At 46.1% G+C, this 22500-nt stretch overlaps 1 protein-coding gene across 2 annotated transcripts in view; it reads left to right on the top strand.

Annotated features, from left to right (window-relative positions):
* The window catches only part of DGKH (diacylglycerol kinase eta), a 60599-nt gene that overhangs the window by 30179 nt on the left and 7920 nt on the right, over positions 1 to 22500 (top strand). For both annotated transcript variants that reach the window (XM_039366709.1, XM_039366708.1), the window contains exons 13-25: positions 249 to 345; positions 1545 to 1824; positions 3058 to 3183; positions 4524 to 4586; positions 5971 to 6088; positions 9135 to 9245; positions 9808 to 9904; positions 12644 to 12751; positions 14727 to 14840; positions 17401 to 17535; positions 19316 to 19482; positions 19965 to 20070; positions 21895 to 21987. In XM_039366709.1, the coding sequence (XP_039222643.1) occupies positions 249 to 345; positions 1545 to 1824; positions 3058 to 3183; positions 4524 to 4586; positions 5971 to 6088; positions 9135 to 9245; positions 9808 to 9904; positions 12644 to 12751; positions 14727 to 14840; positions 17401 to 17535; positions 19316 to 19482; positions 19965 to 20070; positions 21895 to 21987 (1615 nt within the window). The remainder of the gene's footprint in view (positions 1 to 248; positions 346 to 1544; positions 1825 to 3057; positions 3184 to 4523; positions 4587 to 5970; positions 6089 to 9134; positions 9246 to 9807; positions 9905 to 12643; positions 12752 to 14726; positions 14841 to 17400; positions 17536 to 19315; positions 19483 to 19964; positions 20071 to 21894; positions 21988 to 22500) is intronic.

Raw genomic sequence — 22500 nt, 5'->3', positions numbered from 1 at the left:
TTCCTCTGAAGCATCGATGCAGCACGCAATTACTTACGGTCAAGTCATACAAGTGAAAAGTGAGGTGGGGAAAGGGGAGGTTTTTGTGTGAGATATTCCATGAACTTTTTCATTTGTAAAATATAAAACGTACAGTATTAATGGCTTTTTTTAAAAAAAAAAGATGATAAGTGCCCGAGCTAAATTACTGCCTAATGTAAAACGAATGCTTTAACACCACCCATTTCTCTTCTTATCTCCTGAAAAAGGATCTTGTGTGAAACCGTCAAAGGATTTGTGGCCAAAGTAGGAAAGACTCCTGAGAGACCAGTGGGAAATGCAGAAACGGACGCCATGGCTCTTAAAGTAAGAATTAAGTTTGTTGTATTTAAAGAAATTATTCAGTGTTGGTATTATATCGACGGATTTCCCCAACCTTAGTGTCTCTTTCATGTGGATACACAGAAAGCTTACAGTAAATATTGGAAGGCTTTCAGGTCTAAAGATGGTTAAAGATGGCTAGATTAGCCTACCTTTAATTGCTGGAATTGGGTATGTCTAGTTTAACGAAGATAAGGACAAGGGGGGACATGATAGCTGTGTTCCAATATCTCAGCGGTTGCCCCAAAGAAGAGGGAGTCAAGCTATTCTCCAAAGCACCTGAAGGCAGGACAAGGAGCAATGGATGGAAAGTAATCAAGGAGAGAAGCAACGTAGAACTAAAGAGAAACTTCCTGACAGAACCATTAACCAGTGGAACAACCTGCCTCCAGAAGTTGCGAATGCTCCAACACTGGAAGTTTTTAAGAAGAGACCGGACAGCCATTTGTCCGAAATGGTATAGGGTTTCCTGCCTGAGCAGGGGGTTGGACTAGATGACCTCCAAGGTCCCTTCCAACTTTATTATTATTGTTGTTGTTGTTGTCGTCGTCATCCATGGATATCTATGGAGATGCTCCATCATCCAGAGCTGGAAGGGACCTTGGAGGTCTTCTAGTCCAGCCTCCTGCTCAAATGGCTGTTCAATCTCTTCTTAAAAACATCCAGTGTTGGAGCATTCAACACTGGATAGAATAGAATAGAATAGAATTGGAAGGAGCCTTGGAGGTCCTCTAGTCCACCCCTCTGCTCAAGCAGGAGAACTGATACCATTTCAGACTCTTCTTAAAAACCTCCAGTGATGGAGCACCCACGATTTCTGGAGGCAAGCTGTTCCACTGGTTAATTGTCCTCACTGTCAGGAAGTTTCTCCTTAATTCTAGGTTGCTTCTCTTTGATCAGTTTCCAACCATTGTTTCTCATCCTGCCCTCTGGTGCTTTGGAGAATAATTTGACTTCCTCTTCTTTGTGGTAACCCCTCAAACACTGGAAAGCTGCTATCATGTCTCCCCTATTTCTTCTTTTCTTTAGACTAGCCAACCCAAGTCTTGCACCCGTTCTTCGTATGTTTTAGTCTCCAGGCCTTTAATCATCTTGGTTGCTCTTCTACAAACGGCACTCAACAATTCCTCTCTAGAACTGTATCAGCAGCTTTTTTATATCCCTTTATAATCTTTTTTTTTTAGTGCTCAGAACTGAATGAGAAGTTGAGTCTATTGCTCCAGGCTCTCCATGCTGAAACCCAGGTTAGTCCGAGCTTTCCCCACATGGCTACCACCCCCATCACAGAGGAAGAACCGGACGAGTCATCGAGCGAGGAATCTTTGTCGGACGCCAAAGAGCCGTTGACCGAGAACAACGCAGCTTCTCCAACGCAACAGATGTTCAAGTCCCGAGAACAGCTGATGCTACGGGCCAATAGTTTAAAGAAAGCTCTGAGACAGATCATTGAGCGAGCAGAAAAAGGTGAAGGAGATTTCATTGGCTAGCTGTGCTTGGGATCATGGTTTGTTGATGGGGCTTAACTGACTTGAAAAAATGGAACTTGTCCTGAGCTAAACCCTTGTTAACTGGTGGCAAGTACAGGGCTAAATGTCTATGGAGATTCTCAATCATCCAGGTCATGATTATCCCAAAAATGCTTTTTTCAAGAGCTAACTGGATTTTCTTTGTTTTTTCCTGAACTGAACTGAAGGTGAGGTTAACCATGATTTGACAATGATTTGGTCAACTTATCCCATTGTGTTGAAAAATAATTTTGGTTTCTTTCCTGTACTTTTTAAATTTGTCTCCTTTTTGCAAAGATGCAACTTTAAAATAAAAATAACATATTGGCACAGACAGATCTGCAAAGTCAAAACCAGTTGGCTGGTGAGCTTTGTTGTTGTTGTCAGTTGTGAAGTCGTGTCCGATCCATCACGACCTCATGGACAACGTTCCTCCAGGCCTTCCTGTCCTCTACCATCTTCTGGAGTCCATTGAAGCTCACGCCTACTGCTTCAGTGACTCCATCCAGCCACCTCATTCTCTGTCGTCCCCTTCTTCTATTGCCCTCTATCTTTCCCAGCATTAGGCTCTTCTCCAGTGAGTCCTTCCTTCTCATTAGGTGGCCAAAGGACTTGAGTTTCAACTTCAGGATCTGGCCTTCTAAAGAACAGTCAGGGTTGATCTCCTCTAGGACTGACCGGTTGGATCACCTTGCAGTCCAGAGGACTTTCAGGAGTCTTTTCCAGCATCAGAGTTCAAAGGCCTCCATTCTTTGGCTCTCAGCCTTTCTTATGGTTCAACTTTCCCAGCCATACTATTGCAACTGGGAAAACCAGTTGGTGAGCTGGTCACCAAGCAATCGAAACCAGCCTAGCGATAATTTTAAATAAAAAGAAAGGAGGGAGATGGCCTGATTCTCTTTAGCGGGATATTTAAAAAGGAGGGATATTTAAATGCTTGTTAATCGTAATGGTAGGTTTTTTTTTCAAAATAGGGAACACTATTAGAATTATGCACTGGAGGAATCTGATCATCACAGCAAAGGCACATTAAAAAAATGTACTTTCTCATTAGTTTTCCCAGCGGAAATCAAAAATATGTAGATTGCACAGGCAAGTGCAGGAGAGATATATTTTAATTTCTTCTTCTGTGGTCTCTCGCTAATTCTTAGAATTAATGGTAACATTTATCTGTATGCACCTGGCGTTACAGTTGTGGATGAACAGAACGCACACAGTGAAGATCAATTAAACCAGGCCACTATGGAGTATAATAAGGAGTTAGACGAAACCAAGGAAGAAAAAGACGAAGACACAAAAGAATATGAACCTCACCCGAGTAAGTAAACGTAAAACGATGTTTGTGTGAGAATTCCAAGGGCGGGTTAAGAGTGTATCATGTAATTGAACTGGTGCGTTTTTTATTAAAAGCAAACATAAGATGCACTGGAGAACGTCTTGGATCCAGATGGTACAGAAGCCTGTCTCCTCTTAGAAATGGCAGCTTTTAATTTCATGTGCAGGTTTTCTTGTCTGCGCAAACCTCAGCTTCTCTTGCTGAATGAGAGAGCCGTTGAGGGGATTTTGCCCCACTTTATAACTTTTCTTGCCACCGTTGTGAAGTGAATCGCTGCAGTTGTTAAGTCAGTAACCCGGTTGTTAAGTGAATCTGGCTTCCCGCATTGATTTTGCTTGTCAGTAGGTGTTGTGATTCCTCGCCAGCCAGTGGACCCGGCAGCTGAGTCTGAGGAATCAGAGGAGGAGGAGGGGCCTGGAGTGACATCAGAGTCAGAGGAAGGCTCTGAGGAGCTCCAAAGCTTACAGTGGGACGAGGAGCCTGGCCCCTCTACTCACGTGCAGGCTGAAACACAGCTGTGCTGGGAGCCTGAGTTGGACAGTGATGAAGAACAGCTGGGACAAATCCCGGATGCACGAATGTGCTGGCAAGAGAAGAGAGTAGGATAGAGGAACGCAATGGGCGGCTCCAAAGGCAAAGGAGAAGGCATTAGGAAGCCACGTCTTGGTTGCATAATAAAAGGGAAGGGGGGGGAGGTGCTGGTGGCCGAAGGCCACCATTTGTGTTAAGGAATCAAGTTTTTGTGAACTGTGTTTGTTTGCCTTGGACATTGACTCAGGTCTGTGAATAACAAAAGGGGATTGTTTTTTTCCTGTGGTTCCAGCCTGCTTGTTGGAAGAGGGGTTTCTCCTTGTGAGCGAAACAAGGACTCACATAGGCTGGGACAGAACAGTAGATCGCTAACGGGAATCACATGATCTCTGGAATACTGCAACCGTCTAAATACATGCCAGTTGCCAGGCATCTGAATTTCAATCATGTGACCGTGGGGATGATGCAATAGTCATAAGTGTGAAGAACAGTCATAAGTTACTTTCTTCAGTGGCGTTCAAACGGTCACTAAACAAGCTGTTGTCTGTCAAGGACAGCCTGCATTGAAACGCTTCCTGCGAAGCATAACAGCGCCAACGAATTCCTAAAATGAAATATATCGAGTGGAGCTTCCAGCAGGCAACCTCATTATCTCAGTGGTTTTCTATGGCTCATTTATATCATTTTTATAAGTAAAACCACAGTATATATTTTCACTCTCCGGCCGGTGAAAATTGCCAGAAGGAGAGAGATATTGCCTCAAATCCTTCACACGCTGATTCTTTTTTCAGTCCCGGTCGGTGTTGCCAGCAAGGAAAATCTTCCAGTCCTGAACACCAGAATAATTTGTCCAGGTAATGAAAATTTCATAATTCATTTTTGGGGGGAGAAATGAATTGGAATTTAGCCCAGATTCCGCTGCCCTTACAACGCATGCCTCAGATGGAGCCCGAGTAAAAAAAAAAAAGCAGTTCTCCCCATAATATCTGTCATGAGGAGATTGTTATTCTTTGAATCCTTCTGGAAGGAGAAAGTTCTGGAAGTCACTGGATGTTTTTAAGAAGAGACTGGAGAGCCATTTGTCTGAAATGGTATAGGGTTTCCTGCCTGAGCAGGGGGTTGGACTAGATGACCTCCAAGGTGCCTTCCAACTTCTATTCTATTCTATTCTATTCTATTCTGTTCTGTTCTGTTCTATTCTATTTCTATTTCTATTCTCCTATATATTCTATTCCATTCCATTCCATTCCATTCCGTTCCGTTCCATTCCATTCTATTTCTATTCTATTCTCCTATATATTCTATTCTATTCTATTCTATTCTATTCTATTCTATTCTATTCTATTCTATTCTGTTCTGTTCTGTTCTGTTCTGTTCTATTTCTATTCTATTCTATTTCTATTCTATTTCTATTTCTATTCTATTCTCCTATATATTCTATTCTATTCTGTTCTGTTCTGTTCTATTTCTATTTTTATTCTATTCTATTCTCCTATATATTCTGTTCTGTTCTGTTCTACTCTACTCTACTTTATTCATATTCTGCTCTATTCTGTTCTCTGCTGTTCTTTTCTACCCTATTCATATTCTGCTCCTATTCTACTCTACTCTACTCTACTCTACTCTACTCTACTCTACTCTACTCTACTCTACTCTACTCCATTCCATTCCATTCCATTCCATATCTTCTCTTCTCTTCTCTTCTCTTCTCTTCTCTTCTCTTCTCTTCTCTTCTCTTCTCTTCTCTTCTCTTCTCTTCTCTTCTCTTCTCTTCTCCTCTCCCCTCCCCTCCCCTCCCCTCCCCTCCCCTCCCCTCCTCTCCTCTCCTCTCCTCTCCTATCCTATCCTATCCTATCCTATCCTATCCTATCCTATCCTATCCTATCTTATCCTGTGTTGAATGCTCCAATACTGGAAGTTTTTAAGAAGAGACTGGACAGCCATTTGTCTGAAATGGTATAGGGTTTCCTGCTTGAGCAGGGGGTTGGACTAGAAGACCTCCAAGGTCCCTTCCAGCTCTATTATTATTATTGTTGTTGTTGTTGTTGTCCATGGATGTCTATTGAGATTCTCCATAATTCAGGCCATGGCTGCCCAAAGGTGCTTTTTCAACGATATTTTTGCACATTTGTTGAACATTTGACTGAAAGGCAAGATTTTACCCGTGAAGTGATTCCTAAACGACTTAAATATCTAATTAAAACACTCATTTTTCTCTCTCTCCTTTTTTTCAATCAGGTCTAAGAGCTGGCCTGGCTGCCTCTATTGCAGGAAGCTCCATTATCAGCAAAATGTTTCTAGCCAACATCGATCCATACGGCGCTACCCCTTTTATCGATCCTGACCCAGAATCGCTGTAAGGAAAAAAGTTTTAATTCTTGCTCCTTTCTCCTTTGTTCTGCGATTGATATTATATCTACGGATTTCCCCAACATTAGTGTTTCTTTCCTTCTGCTTCTTCTTCTTCTTCTTCTTCTTCTTCTTCTTCTTCTTCTTCTTCTTCTTCTTCTTCTTCTTCTTCTTCTTCTTCTTCTTCTTCTTCTTCGTCTTCTTCTTCTTCTTCTTCTTCTTCTTCTTCTTCTTCTCCTCCTCCTCCTCCTCCTCCTCCTCCTCCTCCTCCTCCTCCTCCTCCTCCTCCTCCTCCTCCTTCTTCTTCTTCTTCTTCTTCTTCTTCTTCTTCTACAGTAGTAATATTCAGTACTCTCAAGTAATACGTGAAGATATATTTTATGTTCACGGGTTACATGAGAGAAACATACAAATGGCAGAGGTCTGAGGCATTTTCTTTCCAAATCAAGGCGGTAGAATTCCGTGTCCTCTGTGAGGTCCTTCCATCTCAGAGCAAAAAGGCAGAACTGATTAGCACAGGCCAAAAATGGTATATATTAATTCTTTTCTTGTAAACCAGGAGTCCTCAACCGTGGCAACTTTAAGACTTGTGGACTTCAACTCCCAGAATTCCTCAGCCACGCTGAGGGGAGAGGGAGAGGTTTCCAAGCTGAGCCATGCTGGCTCAGGAATTCTGGGAGTTGAAGTCCACAAGTCATGAAGGGGCCATAGTCTCCCCATGCTGGCTCAGGAATTCTGGGAGTTGAAGTCCACCAGTCATGAAGGGGCCATAGTCTCCCCATGCTGGCTCAGGAATTCTGGGAGTTGAAGTCCACCAGTCATGAGGAGGGCCAAGGTTTTCCTCATGCTGGCTCAGGAATTCTGGGAGTTGAAGTCCACAAGTCATAAAAGAGCCAAGGTTGCCTACCCCTGGACTAGTCCATTGTTTTGCCACCTCAGCAACTTTAAGACATGTGGACTTCAACTCCCAGAATTCCTGAGCCAGCATGGCTGAGGGGAAAGGGAGAGGTTTCCAAGCTGAGCCAGGCTGGCTCAGGAATTCTGGGAGTTGAAGTCCACCAGTCATAAAAGAGCCAAGGTTGCCTATCCCTGGACTTGTGGACTTCAACTCTCAGCAAAGCTGGCTGAGGAATTCTGGGAGTTGAAGTCCACAAGTCTTAAAAGTTGCCCAGGTTGAGGACCCCTGTTGTAAACAAAAGGGCTACGGTGATATCAGCAAAGCGCATATGGTTCTTAGAGTCCTCCAGGTTTTTTTTAAACAACAATAAGAAAGAGCGAATTGGCAAGGTTTAGGGGCAAGATGTTCCTCCTGTTGTAAAATTCTCATGGAATGGAGCAGGGGGGGGGTGTCTCCAAACTTGGGAACTCTGAAGAGTTATGGACTTCAACTCCCAGAATTCCCCAGCCAGTGTGAGGAATTCTGGGAGTTGAAGTCCACAAGTCTTAGAGTTGCTAAGTTTGGAGAGCCCTGGGATAGAGAGTAGCCCACAGATAACCACTGTGTTGGTTTTGGGACTGTGATAAGTAGACATGCTTAGAACTCATTCATTGCCTCTAGGGGATTAGGAGTAGCCACCCAATCTACATGCAGTCTTGACTTACAACTGATCACTTAGCCCCACAGCGAACAATGGGTTTGCTTAAGGATTGTAGTATTTGCGTAACAGCTGCCACAAAAAAGGTCATTAAAAATAGCATTTTCTCCTGGGTTCTCCTGAGTTCTCCTGGGCTCTTCCAAGTTCCCTTGGGTTCTCCTGAGTTCTCCTGGGTTCTCCTGGGTTCTTCTAAGTTCCCTTGGGTTCTCCTGGTTTCTCCTGAGTTCACCTGGGTTCTCCTGAGTTCTCCTGGGTTCTCCTGAGTTCTCCTGGGTTCTTCTAAGTTCCCTTGGGTTCTCCTGGTTTCTCTTGAGTTCACCTGGTTTCTCCTGAGTTCTCCTGGGTTCTCCTGAGTTCTCCTGGGTTCTCCTGAGTTCTCCTGGGTTCTCCTGGGCTCTTCCAAGTTCCCTTGGGTTCTCCTGAGTTCTCCTGGGTTCTCCTGGGTTCTTCTAAGTTCCCTTGGGTTCTCCTGGTTTCTCCTGAGTTCACCTGGGTTCTCCTGAGTTCTCCTGAGTTCTCCTGGGTTCTCCTGAGTTCTCCTGGGTTCTTCTAAGTTCCCTTGGGTTCTCCTGGTTTCTCTTGAGTTCACCTGGTTTCTCCTGAGTTCTCCTGGGTTCTCCTGAGTTCTCCTGGGTTCTCCTGAGTTCTCCTGGGTTCTCCTGGGCTCTTCCAAGTTCCCTTGGGTTCTCCTGGGTTCTTCTAAGTTCCCTTGGGTTCTCCTGGTTTCTCCTGAGTTCACCTGGGTTCTCCTGAGTTCTCCTGGGTTCTCCTGAGTTCTCCTGGGTTCTCCTGGGTTCTTCTAAGTTCCCTTGGGTTCTCCTGGTTTCTCCTGAGTTCACCTGGGTTCTCCTGGGTTCTCCTGAGTTCTCCTGGGTTCTCCTGGGTTCTTCTAAGTTCCCTCTGGTTCTCCTGGTTTCTCCTGAGTTCACCTGGGTTCTCCTGAGTTCTCCTGGGTTCTCCTGAGTTCTCCTGGGTTCTCCTGGGTTCTCCTGGGTTCTCCTGACTTCTCTTGTGTTCTCCTGAGTTCTCCTGGGTTCTTCTAAGTTCCCTTGGGTTCTCCTGGTTTCTCCTGAATTCATCTGGTTTCTCCTGGTTTCTCCTGGGTTCACCTGGTTTCTCCTGGGTTCTCCTGGGTTCCCTTGAGTTCTCCTGGGTTCTCCTGGGTACTCCTAAGTTCTTCTGGGTTCATCTGGGTTCGAGATGTAAGAAAATGTGAATGGGTGCCATGTGAGGGCCTCTGTGCAATCCAAACCACTTTCTCCCCCTTTGAATCTGGATTGGTAGGCAATCCTAAGATCCTTCCATACTCAGCCCACTACGATGGCCCCTCCCGAATAGGATAACAGTGGCGGCTTTGGGGCGCTCTAAGAGGGAAGCTAGAACTGCGCTGTTGTTTGTATACCTGTGCATGCGTCCTCTGTGCGCTATTACCAACAGTAGTTGTGCATTTGTGTACAGGGAAGGCTATTCAGAGAAGTGCGTCATGAACAATTATTTTGGCATCGGATTAGATGCGAAGATTTCATTAGAATTTAACAATAAGCGGGAAGTGCATCCTGAGAAATGCAGGTGAGCTACTGTGAAGATTTGAACTAGTCCTTGCCTATACACTTGTACAAACTTACAGGTATTACTTGACATTCCTTTAGTGACTGTTCAAAGTTCCAACAGCCACTGGGAGAAAAGTGGCTTCTGACTGTATCCACACTTAATGACTGTTGCAGCATCCCCGTGGTCACGTGATCAACATTGGGATGCTCGGCAAATGATTCACATTTATGACGGTCGCACTGTCCCAGCGTCTTTACTGGAGAGAGGGAAGATTCACTGAAGATCTATTTTTTTGAAAGAGACAGAAATAAATAAGGGGATTAATAAATGTGATGATCTTTTGTGACCTTCTGACCAGCAAAGTCAATGAGGTGGCCACTTAACATTGGCAAAAAAGATCGTAAAATGGGGGCAAAGCTCACTTAACAACAGATGTTTTAGGCTCAATTGCAATCGTAAATCGAGTATTATATGTATCCCTGTGTTTTCTTTAACATCCAAGCAGGGATTTTGATGTCTTACCGAATGCGTCTGATGGGTTAATCCCGTGCCATTGCGTGATCACTGTTTTTCCTTTTAGAAGTAGGACGAAGAACATGATGTGGTACGGAGTGCTTGGTACTAAAGAGTTGTTACAACGGACTTACAAAAACTTGGAGCAGAAAGTTCAACTCGAGGTACCCGACACCCTATTGTTCTAGTTTCCCTCGAGGCAAGATGAATCTGCTTTGTGATATTTGGGGTGGATTTGGGCTGTAAAGGTTGACATTATCTAGTGGCCATTGCCTTCTGGGATGATGAATTAAAGTAGACAAAAAGTCTGGCTGGGTATTAAAATTAAACCACATTGATTTATTTCTGCCATTTTGTGCTGCCCCTCTCACTCACACACACACGTAACCGTGGTTTAGTGAGTTTATTAATGTCCCCCAGCAATTCCCTTCACCAAAAACCCAGAGCTGTCCCAATCAAGTCCAGCCACCAGCAGATCACAAGGTGCTTAGTCCACCAGGCACTTGAAAGCTGCTCAAACAAAATAACTCCACCGGACAAACTCAAATCCACCAGGCAAAACTTAAATCCACACACAAGATTGTGCAAGAAAAGTTCAGAATCTCCAAGGCACAATTCCAAACACGGCGTCAGTCCAGAGTGAAGCAGGAATCATGACGATCAAACACATAACTAGAAAACCAACACATTTTTCTCAACAGTGCCCCCATCTGTCCGCTGTGATAAATAGCCAGCTTTCTGGTGCAGCCCATTAAGATGGGCAGGGCCCTCTCCTCTCGAGTAGTCTGGCTGACCTTCTCTGCTCCTGCCTTTTCTCTGCCCTACGTGTTCTCGGATCAGGTGCAGAAGGCAATTCTTCCTCCTCTTTGCTGGCCGTCGGCCACTGCAGACTTTCCCCAGCTGAAGCCTCCACCAAATTCCTTCTGGAGGCTGTTCAGAGCCGTCAATCAACTCAGTTCCTGACATGCCAAGAATTGGTGCATCCTCCTCTGAGCTGACATCTGAGGAGGAATCTGGGGAGTCGCCCGAGGGAGACATCACACATTTATCTACCATCTTGATCCACATGATGTGATGGAAGGTGGACTTGGGGAAGCGGTGGAGAGAGTGTTGGCTGCACAAAGGTTTCCCAAATTTCCACGGGAAATCCCCAATTAAGCGACTGCACAGTCCTGAGCTGGATGGGGAAGGAGGGGAAAACGTTCAAGGTAACTACAGCCTTGAACGTTGGGACTAATGGCTACACCACACCAGAGAGACTGTTCTACAGAAAAGACTCTCTTGCTTTAGGACCAGAGATCCATGGTGTGTCTTCAGAAGCCTGGAAGGAATTGATTTTATCCCACAGTGCCTGAACAGATCTAAAACCTTGGTCAAGAAGCTCTGTTCTATTTTTATGGATCCCTCACCCAACAGTCTCTTCCATATTCTATCATATCTGCAGTCTAGAGACCATTTTCAAAGACAGTCTAAGGCAGACATGTCAAACACAAGGCCCGGGGGCCGGATACGGCCCACAAAGTGGTTTCATGTGGCTCGCGAAGCCATCCTGGAAACAGTGAGGGAACGGCCCCTGCTGCCATGGCCCTGGCCCAGGCCAGCCGGGAGCCAATGTACAATTTTGTAGTGGCCATCTTGGCACTTGCCCCAGTGGACCATGCCTTGGCGCTTGCCCCGGTCCCATCCCCTTCTGCCAGAGACCCTCAGATCTGTCCCACTCCTGCCCAAGCCCCCCCCATAGGCACCCTTGATGCAAATGATGTAGAACTGGCCACACCCACCCAGAAGGCCACATCCAGTCCATCCACACCCACCCATTAAGATGCACCCACTCTGGCCATACCCACCCGCCCCCCAGGGCAACCGCAATGCTGATGTGGCCCTCAATGAAATTGAGTTTGACACCCCTGGTCTAAGGTCAAGCATATCACAGTACTGTCACTCAACGTCAGTCCCTCTCCCATCTAAAGCTGCCTCATTTTGCTCATAATTGGTTTATTTGTCATAAGGATATAATTCGGAACCAAATTTGGAAGCAGATGTTGGTTGAAGGTCTTGTTGTAGTCTCTGGCTTGCCTCCGTAGAAAGCTAGAAGGTATTTACTTATACCAAAGAAGTGTTCTGGCCATTGTATAATGAAAGACTGTAAACCGAAGTCCATGTATGAAACATGCGTAGAACATCCTGGCTAAGCAAGGAAGCTAGATACGTTAGCAATAGCAACAACACTTATATACCATTTCCTAGTGCTTTATAGCCCCCTCTAAATGGTTTACAGAGTCAGCCTCTTGCCCTCAACAATCTGGGTCCTCATTTTACTGACCTGGGAAGGATGGAAGGCTGAGTCAAGCTTGAGCTGGTAAGGATTGAACTCCTGACTGTGGGCAGAGTCAGCATGCAGTATTGCATTCCAACCACTGTGCCCTCAAGGATGGAAGGAAGGAAGGAAGGGAGGGAGGGAGGGAGGGAGGGAGGGAGGGGAGAAAGAAGGAAGGAAGGAGGGAAGGAAGAGAGGGAGGGGAGAGGGAGGGAGGGAGGAAGGAAGGAAGGAAGAAAGAGAGGGAGGGAGGGAGGGAGGAAGGATAGCAATAGCATTTGGACTTATATACCACTGCACAGTGCTTTATAGCCCCCTCTAAATAGTTCAAGAGTCAGCCTGTTGCCCTCAACAATCTGAGTCCTCATTTTACCGACCTGGGAAGGATGGACGGTTGAGTCAACCTTGAGTTGGTCAGGATCGAACTGCTGGCAGTGAGCAGAGTCAGCCTGCAATACCTCATTCTCACCACTGCGTCACCACGGCGCCTATAAGTTACCTTTCAAGTCTAACCGATTCCTGTGATTAATGGCAACCCCAGTATACTTTTGTGGTTATTTATATATGGTATTTTATACCTTTGCAGTGCGATGGACAATATATCCCTCTTCCAAGCCTTCAGGGCATAGCTGTTTTGAACATCCCAAGCTATGCTGGTGGAACAAACTTCTGGGGTGGAACCAAGGAAGATGATGTAAGTAATAACGGCCTTGCTCTTCGGGTTATTTGCTTCCCAAGTAAGCCAGCTGTCGATTTTCTACATGAAGTTTGCATCAAAATGGAAAATGCTGTATGTTAAGAGGGTTTTTTTTGGTTTTTGGTTTCAAATGCTCCACGTCTGTTTTCCAAGACTTGCTGAAGTCAACGGGGTACCAACCCCACTGTCACTTGGCCTCGAGGAACAGCAATGGTAGTTCCCAAACTGCTCAAAATGAGGGATGAAGGAAATAAATGGTTAGCTAATTGTGTCTGCTGCTTAAAGGTGAGGATGCTAATTCGCAGAGGTTGCTTCTTCATGGGAAGACATTCATCCAGCTGAACCTTTAAGTGAGCTGATCAAGGTGGTCCCTCGGATGGTGCTGGAGAACTTCAGAATGGTGTTCATGGAGGACCATCCATCCATTCTGAGGCTACCATAATAGGGCGGTTCAAGATACCACGGTCTTTGTAGTGAGTTATGGAGTCATCAGAAGTTCCCTAGTTTGGCTAATGAAATGTCTTCAAGAAAACAAGCAAGCTCAGAGAGCACCAATGACCCCACAGTCGTCCTCCTCCTCCTCCTCCTCCTCCTCCTCCTCCTCCTCCTCCTCCTCCTCCTCCTCCTCCTCCTCCTCCCTGCTTCCTCCTTCTAGCACTGATGATGTTCTCTAGTTTGGGTAATGAAACATCTTCAAGAAAACAAGCAAGCTCAGAGAACACCCAGGACCCCACAGTCTTCCTCCTTCTCCTCCTCCTCCTCCTCCTCCTCCTCCTCCTCCTCCTCCTCCTCCTCCTCCTCCTCCTCCTCCTCCTCCTCCTCTTCCTCTCCTCCTCTCCACAAATCCTGCTCCCTTCCAGCACTGATGATGTCAGCAAGAAAACAAGCAAGCTGAGAGAGCACCAAGGACCCCTCATGCCAGCCCTGAACTACAAATATTATCCTTTTATTGGTCATAAAACACTTTGTTCAGTGTTGTCATAACTTTGAATGGCCACTAAATAAAGTGTTGCAAAAGTCAAGGAGAACCTGTATATTTTTTGACTTGAGTTTTGCTTCAGGCTGGAAAGGGGACCTTTGGCTGTGGACACAGAAGCTGTTTTCATTCTCCTGCTGAAAATAAGTTTGACAAATGGCACGTGTAGCTTTGGCATTTCGAGCAGCCCAAATGTTCTCATATACGGATGAAAGATTCCAGTCCCAACCTCGTAAACAGCAACTCTTTCAAATACTTCGGGAGTGACCTTTAATATTACAGTTCTGTTCCAAGCATCCACCTTCTCTGATATTTAAGAAATGTTGCTTTATATCCCGGAGCGAAAGACCTAATCCCTGAATGACATCAGGACTGGAATGCAAATACTGAAATAGAATAGAATAGAATAGAATAGAATAGAATAGAATAGAATAGAATAGAATAGAATAGAATAGAATAGAATAGAATAGGAGAACAGAAGGAGAATAAAATTAGAATAGAATAGAAATGGAATGGAACATAGAATAGAAAATATGGAATGGAATAGAACATTAAAATAGAATAGAATAGAATAGAATAGAATAGAATCTGGAAGGGACCTTGGAGGTCTTCTAGTCCAGCCCCCTGCTCGAGCAGAACCTATACCATTTCTGGTGACCAAAATTGGCTACAGTATTTTAGATGTGATCTTACTAGGGCTTTATAAAGCAGTACTAATACTTCACGTGATCTTGATTCTATGCCTCTGTTTATACAACCCAGGATTGTATTAGCTTTTTTTGGCTGTTGCTGCTGCACACAGCTGGCTCACAATGAAGTGATCGTCCACTAGGACTCCAAGGTCCCTCTCACAGTTACTGTTTTATGAAACAGGTCTCGCTCAATCTGTACTTGTCCCTTCGGTTTTTCCTGCCTAAATGTAAACCTTTGCTTTTCTCCACCTTGAAACTCATTTTGTTGGAATGAGACGTAAAACTTTTCTCTTCCCCCCACCAGATCTTCGGGGCGCCATCGTTCGATGACAAAATCTTGGAGGTGGTGGCCGTCTTCGGCAGCATGCAGATGGCTGTCTCCCGGGTGATCAAGCTCCAACATCATAGAATAGCCCAGGTTTGTCTCACGCCCAGGAAGAAGGAAACGGGAGGGTCCCCTATGTCAACGGTCCCCAATCTTCCTGGGCCACAGCCCACTATCAGTCCGTGAGCAATTTGGAACCGGGCCATGGACATGGTGGCCGAGCACGTGCTTACATGCCTCAACTTGCACAAGCAATGGGTGAGCGCATGTGTGCATGCTCCATTTGCCTGTGTGGTGTACAGGTGTGCCCGCCGTTGATGCAAATGGAGCTGTGTGGTGCTTACTGGCTGCTGGTGCAATACCGTGCCCTCTCCCCCACCCCTTGCCCATTTACAAAGCCAGAAAAGTTGGGGAATGCTTGCCTATATCCATGAAAACTCTCAATCATCCAACTGTCTAAAACAGTGGTGGCGAACCTATGGCACGGGTGCCAGAGGTGGCACTCAGAGCCCTCTCTGTGGGCACGGGCGCCGTCGCCCCAGTCCTAGGCCTTCAGCTGAGTTTTATAAAACCTTTTCACTTTAGGCCTCCACTGCTGGGTGCAAAAAAAGAAAAAAGGTTCAATCAATCAATGAATTTTAACTTCTCACGGGGAAAAAGAAGATCTTGCAAAGTTGGAATTGATTGATTTAACTTTTTAGTCCCACCCAGTCTGCCGTTACCACCGCAGCCACGCCCACCCAATGGGCCACACCCACCCAATGGGCCACACCCACCCGGCACCCGACGATGCGTAAGTGGGTTTTGGGTTGCAGTTTGGGCACTCGGTCTCTAAAAGGTTCGCCATCCCTGGTCTAAAATCTAAAAGTTAAATCATGGCAACTAATATTTGTGTTAGTCATCCAAGCAGTTTTATCAGTCCGAGAAAATGAGGCAGAGAGTTGTTAGAATGTACCAACCCTTGCCACACGAATTTCAGGGGTTTCTTCCCCAAAATGCATTAAAACATATCGACGGAAATTCTCAATCACCCAGACCAAAGTGTCTCAAGTCTAAAAGTTAACTCATGGCAACGGGACTAATTTTTTTGCTGTCCTCTGTTGAAGCCAGCTGGCGAATCACTCAACCAGAATGGAGCTGGAAGGGACTTTGGAGGTCTTCTAGTTCAACCCCCTGCTCAAGCAGGAGATCTTATGCCATTTCAGACAGGTGGCTGTCCAGGCTCTTCTTAAAAACCTCCAGTGATGGGAGCAGCCACAACTTCTGAAGACACTGGTTAATCATCCTCGCTGTCAGGAAGTTTCTCCTTAATTCCACATTGCTTCTCTCCTTGATGAGTTTCCATCCGTTACTTCTTGTTCTGGGTTTTGGAAAAGAAATTGACCCTCTTCTGTTTGTGATAGCCCCTCAAATACTGGCAGACTGCTATCATATCACCCAGCAGTACTTCTTTTCTCTAGACTAGCGTACACAAATCCTGGCAACTATTCTTCGTATGTTTTTGTCTCCAGGCCTTTAATCGTCTTCGTTGCTCTTCTTTGCACTTTTCCCAAAGTCTCAACAACTTTTTTGTAATGTGGGGACCAAAACTGGATGCAGCGTTCCAGGTGTGGCCTTACTACGGCTTTATAAAGCTGTACGAATACTTCACCTGATTTTGATTCTGTGCCTCAGTCTATACAACCAAGGATTGTATTGTTGTGATTCCATGCCAGCCTGTGCTCCCAACAGCTGAGTCTGAGGAATCTGAGGAGGAGGTGGAGGGGGCATTTGAAGGGCCATTAGGGGCAGAGGGAGGCTCTGATGAATTACAGGACTCACGGTTTGATGCAGAGCCTGGGTCCTCCAGTCATGTTCCTGATGAAGCTCAGCTGTGTGAGGAGAATGAGTCAGACTCGGAGGACTCACATCTGATGGACATGCTAATTGATGCTCGCACACGTCGTCAATTAGCGAGAGTAAATCAGCAGCAGTCAATACGGCAACTCCAGGGTAAAAGGAGAAGGCACTGAGAGGCAACGCCTTGGGACTGCTGTATAAAAAGAGGAGGTGTGGGCGGTGCTGGTTGCTGAAGGCAACCGTTTGCAAAGTACTTCTTAGGATCCTGGTTTGTTCATCTTGCTTGTGACTACTCTTCTGTTTGCATCGTGTTGCCTGTGGACTATTTCCTTCATTTGGATTGAGTTTTGCTGTTTGTGTTTTGGACTATTTGGCAGGTTTGTCACCCATATTAAAAGGGGGTTGTTTTGTTTTAAGTCTCCAGCCTATTTTATCAACAGGGGTTTGGTCCTTGTGCCTTTAACAAGGATGGCAATAGGCTGGGATAGAACATGTATTAGCTCTTTTGGCTGCTGCCGCACACGGCTGGCTCACCTTTAAGTCATTGTCCTTTCCTAGTTACCGTTTTTGAGCCAGGTCTTGCCTTGCACCTTTGCTTTTTCCCACCCAGCTGTAAAACCTTGTTTCCCTCCAAATGAAATTTCAATTTAATCGACTTTCTCTTTTCAATTTCAGTGGGCTGCAAAATCCTGCACTTTACAAAATCTAGCATCCTTTTGCCCTGGAGATGGATCTGGATGGGAGCCACCGTTCTTGCTGGAAATTGCTTGAACGTATTCCAGCCTCTGCTGAAATCTGTTTACTCTTTTTTCAGTGCCGGGCGGTGAAGATCACCATACTTGGGGATGAAGGAGTGCCCGTGCAAGTGGATGGCGAAGCTTGGATTCAGCCCCCGGGCATCATTAAAATTGTGCACAAAAATCGAGCACAGATGCTAACGCGCGACCGAGTACGTTACGTGGAGGGATCCTTCTTCTTAGGCCAGGGCTAGGCAACCTTGGCTCTTTTATGACTCGTGGACTTCAACTCCCAGAATTCCTGAGCCAGCCATGCTGAGGGGAAAGGGAGAGGTTTCCATGCTGAGCCATGCTGGCTCTGGAATTCTGGGAGTTGAAGTCCACGAGTCACAAAAGAGTGATGTAACCCCGGGCCTCTGCAACTGTCACAAGTACAGGCCAGTTGCAAAGCCTCTGGAGTTTGATCACGTGACCCTGGGGATGCTGCAAGGCTGGTAAATGTTAAAAAGCACTTGACTCTTTTGACGTTTGGCTCCCAGATACCCTTGGCCACAAGTATACAGGCGGTCCTCAGTTTGCAACTGTTTTGTTTAGTGATCGTTCAAAATGACAACAGCGCTGAAAAAAGCGACGTGACCGTTTTTTGTGCAGCGTCCCCCTGGCCACGTGATCCAAGTTTGGATGCTTGGCAACCGGTTCATAATTATGACGGCTTCTGACCAGCAGAGTCCATGGGGGGGAAGCCAGATTCATTTAAGAACCGAGTGACTCACTTAACAATGGCAGAGGTTCACTTAAGAACTGTGGCAAGAGAGGTTGTAAGATGGGGGCAAACCTCACTGAACGGTCTTGCTGTCCAATGGAAATTTCAGACTCGGTGGGGGTCGCAACTCAAGGTGTGCCTGCATTTTGCTTCTCGTCCGTTCGTGACCGTTCAAACTTTACGACGGCACTGGAAAAAGTGACATGATCCTTTTTCACCTTTCGACCAGGTGTGGCTTTGCATGGTCATGTGATCAAAATTACTTACTTGTCTTATAAATGTCCTTTCCCCCCCCCCATGTACACAAATCTGCCTGAACATATTTATGCAATGGAGGGAGAGAGAGGGGAAGAGGGGGAGAGAGAGGGGGGGGAGAAGTAGAGAGAGGGAGAGGGAGGGAGGGAGAGAGGGAGAGAGTGGGGGAGAGAGAGGGAGAGAAAGAGGGACAGAGAGGGGGAGAGATAGGGAGAGAGGGGGGGAGGGAGGGAGAAAGAGAGGGAGAGAGGGGGAGGGAGAGAGGGAGAAGGAGAGAGAGGGGGAGAAGGAGAGGGGGGAGAGAGGGAGAGAGGGAGAGGGAGAGAGAGAAAGAGAGAAAGGGACAGAGGGAGAGAGAGGGACAGAGAGGGAGAGAGAGAGGGAGAAGGAGAGATAGGGAGAGAGAGGGAGAGGGAGGGAGGGAGAGAGGGAGAGAGCAGGGGAGAGGGAGAGAGAGGGAGAGAGAAAGAGGGAGAGGGACGGAGAGGGGAGGGAGAGGGAGGGAGGGGGGAAGAGGGAGAGAGAAAGAAAGGGAGAGAGGGACGGAGAGAGGGGGAGAGAGGGAGGAGGGAGAGAGAGGGAGAGAAAGAGAGAGAGGGGGACAGAGAGAGGGAGAGAGAGAGAAAGAGAGAACCGCAAATAAAGTCTTTTGTCCTTTTCATTGCAAGATGCACCATTAAACTAGACCAGTGGTTCTCAACCTTTCTAATGCCGCGACCCCATAATACAGTTCCTCATGTTGTGGTGACCCCCAACCACTTATACATCATCGGGTGCTAGGGGCATGGCCAAAGAAAAGGGGAAAAAATGGCGGACAGCCTTGTTTGGCGACCCCCGTGAAATGGTCGTTCGACCCCAAATGGGGTCCCGACCCACAGGTTGAGAACCACTGAACTAGACCTAAGAATGCCTGGCTGGGCTGTGGCTTCAGGGATGCCTAAATTATTATTTTTTTCTCCCCCAATTCTGGATAGGCGTTCGAAAGCACGCTAAAATCCTGGGAAGACAAACAGAAGTGCGATTCTTGCAAACCCGGGTTACGGTCCCCATTGTACCCGCACCAGGCGGTGGAACTGGCTTCGGAAGAAGAGACGGTGCAGATCCAGGCTTGTTCTCAGGCAGCGGAAGAGCTGATCACCAGGTAGACTAGAGAGACTAAAGGCAGTTCGTCTCCAGGCCTTTAAGGATCTCAGTTGCTCTTATTTGCACTTTTTCCCAAAGTCTCAACCTCTTTTTTTGTAGTCCGATCAATGGGGGGAAGCCCAGTTTCACTTCCCAACCACTTTGCTAAATAACCGCAGCGATTCGCTTAACAACTGTGGCGAGAAAGGTCATAAAATGGGGCCAAGCTCCCCCATTTCACAAAGGCCTCACTTAAGAACAGAAACTTGGAGCTCAATTGTGGTTGCAAACTGAGGACTGCCTGCTACTTTTAATGTGGCTGTCATCGTTTTTAATCCTGGATGCTTTGTATTGTTTTTAATTCTGTTTTAAAGCCGCCCGGATTTGTGCATCTGAGATGGGCAGCCTGTGAATTTAATAAATGAACAACCAAGCCATTTTCTGGCCTTTGTAAATTCTCTAATTAACCCTAACCCTTCCCCGATTTGCTCTTTCCCACAGAATCTGTGAAGCTGCCAAAGCTCATAGCCTCTTGGAACAAGAGCTAGCTCATGCTGTGAATGCCTGCTCTCATGCTTTAGCCAAAGCCGGTCTGAAATTCCCTGAGGTAAGGAAAGAAAAAAAGAAAGATCTGTGTCAAGGTATTGATTGGGCACCTCACCAGCTTGTGTAGTGTGGGATGTAAGATGTAATGTAATGGTGAGAATGACTCAGCAGAGTCTGTGTCTCTTTAAGAGCCTTTATATATAGCAGGGGCCTTCAAACGTGGCCCTTTGATGACTTGTGGACTTCAACTCCCAGAATTCCTCAGCCAGGCACGTGTCAGTCATAAAAGGGCCACGTTTGAAGACTCCTGTCTTAAATCTAACAAACAAAATGGAGGCTGGCTGAGGAATTCTGGGAGTTGAAGTCCATAAGTCATAAAAGGGCCATGTTTGAAGACCCCTGTCTTAAATCTAACAAACAAAATGGAGGCTGGCTGAGGAATTCTGGGAGTTGAAGTCCACAAGTCATCAAAGGGCCACATTTGAAGACCCCTGGTATAAAGGGAAGGCTCTGCTGATGTGTTCTCTCTCTTCCGTTTCCTGATGTGATCGTGGTTTGTTGGATCCTGCTGTATTACCATGTGTATGTATTTTGTTCCTGGTGTACGGTATTGTAGTTAGTGTAAGATAAACCACCATTTAATATAGACCACCGTTTACTGTGTTTACCCTTGGGTTCTCTCAGCGCAATAAGGCAGTGCACGCTCTGACAATGTGTCTTCAGATAAGTTCTTGGTAAGAATTCTTGATAAGAATCAAGATCACATGAAGGTCTAATAGCGCTTTATTATGCCTTGGTAAGGCCACACTTGGAATCCTGCATCCAGTTTTGGTCCCCATGATGTAAAAAAGATGTTGAGACTTTGGAAGGAGTGCAGAGAAGAGCAACAAAGATGATTTAGGGACTGGAGGCTAAAACATATAAGGAACAGTTGCTGGAATTGGGTATGTCTAATTTAATGAAGAGAAGGACGAGGGGGGACAGGATAGCCAGCGTTCCAGTATCTCAGGGGCTGCCCCAAAGAAGAGGGAGTCAAGCTATTCTCCAAAGCACCAGAAGGCAGTATCAACGGATGGAAACTAATCAAGGAGAGAAGCAACCTAGAATTAAGGAGGAATTTTTCGATAATTGGAACAATTAATCAGTGGAACGACTTGCTTCCAGAAGTTGTGGATGTTCCAACACTGGAAGTTTTAAAGAAGAGATTGAACAACCGTTTTTCCAGAATCATAGGGTCTCCTGCTTGAGCAGGAGGTTGGACTAGATGATTTCCAAGGTCCCTTCCAACTCTCTTATTCTTTTATTTGTTCTTCTGTTAAGGTCAGCTTAGAACTGACCCATGCTTAGTAAAATGTTTAATGGTGAGCTTTTATTGAGTGAATCCTTGTCAATTCAATCAATAGCTGTACACCCCTTCATACCAAACAATCGCGATCTGACCAGTCTCTGATGCCGGATGTTTTTATTTCTTTAAAAGAATTTTTTTTAAAAAAATTCCATTGCTAAGTGAGTTTTGCCCCATTTTACGATCTTGCTGGTCACAGTTAAGGGAATCACTGCAGTTGTTAAGTTAGTAATGTGATTGTGAAGTGAATCTGGCTTCCCCATTGACTTTGCTTGTGAGAAGGTCACAAAATGGGAGCACGTGACCCCGGGCCCCTGCAACCGTCACAAGTACAGGCCAGTTGCCAAGCCTCTGGGTTTTGATCACGTGACCCTGGGGATGCTGCAAGGGTGGTAAGCGTGAGAAATGGCCCTCTTTTTTTCAGTGCCGGTTGTGACTTTGAACGGTCCCTAAATGAACAGTTGTGAGTCGAGGACTACCTACAATTAAATGCACAGCTTTTGTGTCGCTGGGATCTTCACGTCTTTTTCCTCTCTGCAGAGCCTCACCAGAAACACCGCCTTGGAAATCGCTGCCACCGTCAAGGCGTTACATGACGAAACAGAATCCTTGCTGGTTGGAAAAGTCTCGTTGGTAAGATGAAAGTCTGTACATGTCTTCACCTGTAGCCTGGTGTTGCCTTCACCCTTTCCAGACACCATCCCTTATGTTGCTTTTCCTGGCTTCCCAATTCTGACATGGTGGATTCTAGCCATCCTGTATCTGAAAGGCTCAGAGGCTCCAGAATCATCTCAGGCCAAAGACTTTCTGAACTGGGACAGCTTCTTGAGCACTAGGTCTTCTAGAACAGGGGTCCCCAAGCCCTGGTCCGTGGATCGGTACCGGGCCGTGATGTGCCAGTAACTGGTCCGCACAAACAAGCAAAGCCCCATCCGCAGGATGCAGGCAGCACACAAAACCACACAGTCTCCGGTCCGCGGAAAAACCTCTCTCCATGGAACCGGTCCCTGGTGCCCAAACGGTTGAGGACCTCTGTTCTAGAAAGGTTGGGCTTTGGGGAAATCAGCAGAGTAAGTCAGAAGAGGGTGGGGGGAAAAATAAAGGAGCTGAGGATTTTAATCATCCCTCCAGGAATTGTAACTGGAC

Source organism: Crotalus tigris, unplaced genomic scaffold, assembly GCF_016545835.1.
Source record: "Crotalus tigris isolate CLP2741 ecotype Arizona unplaced genomic scaffold, ASM1654583v1 scf7180000020351.1464749751:1500972, whole genome shotgun sequence".
Classification (NCBI taxonomy): Eukaryota; Metazoa; Chordata; class Lepidosauria; order Squamata; family Viperidae; genus Crotalus; species Crotalus tigris.
Note: the sequence above shows the minus strand (reverse complement) of the source record. Positions and strands in the feature narration are given on the sequence as shown.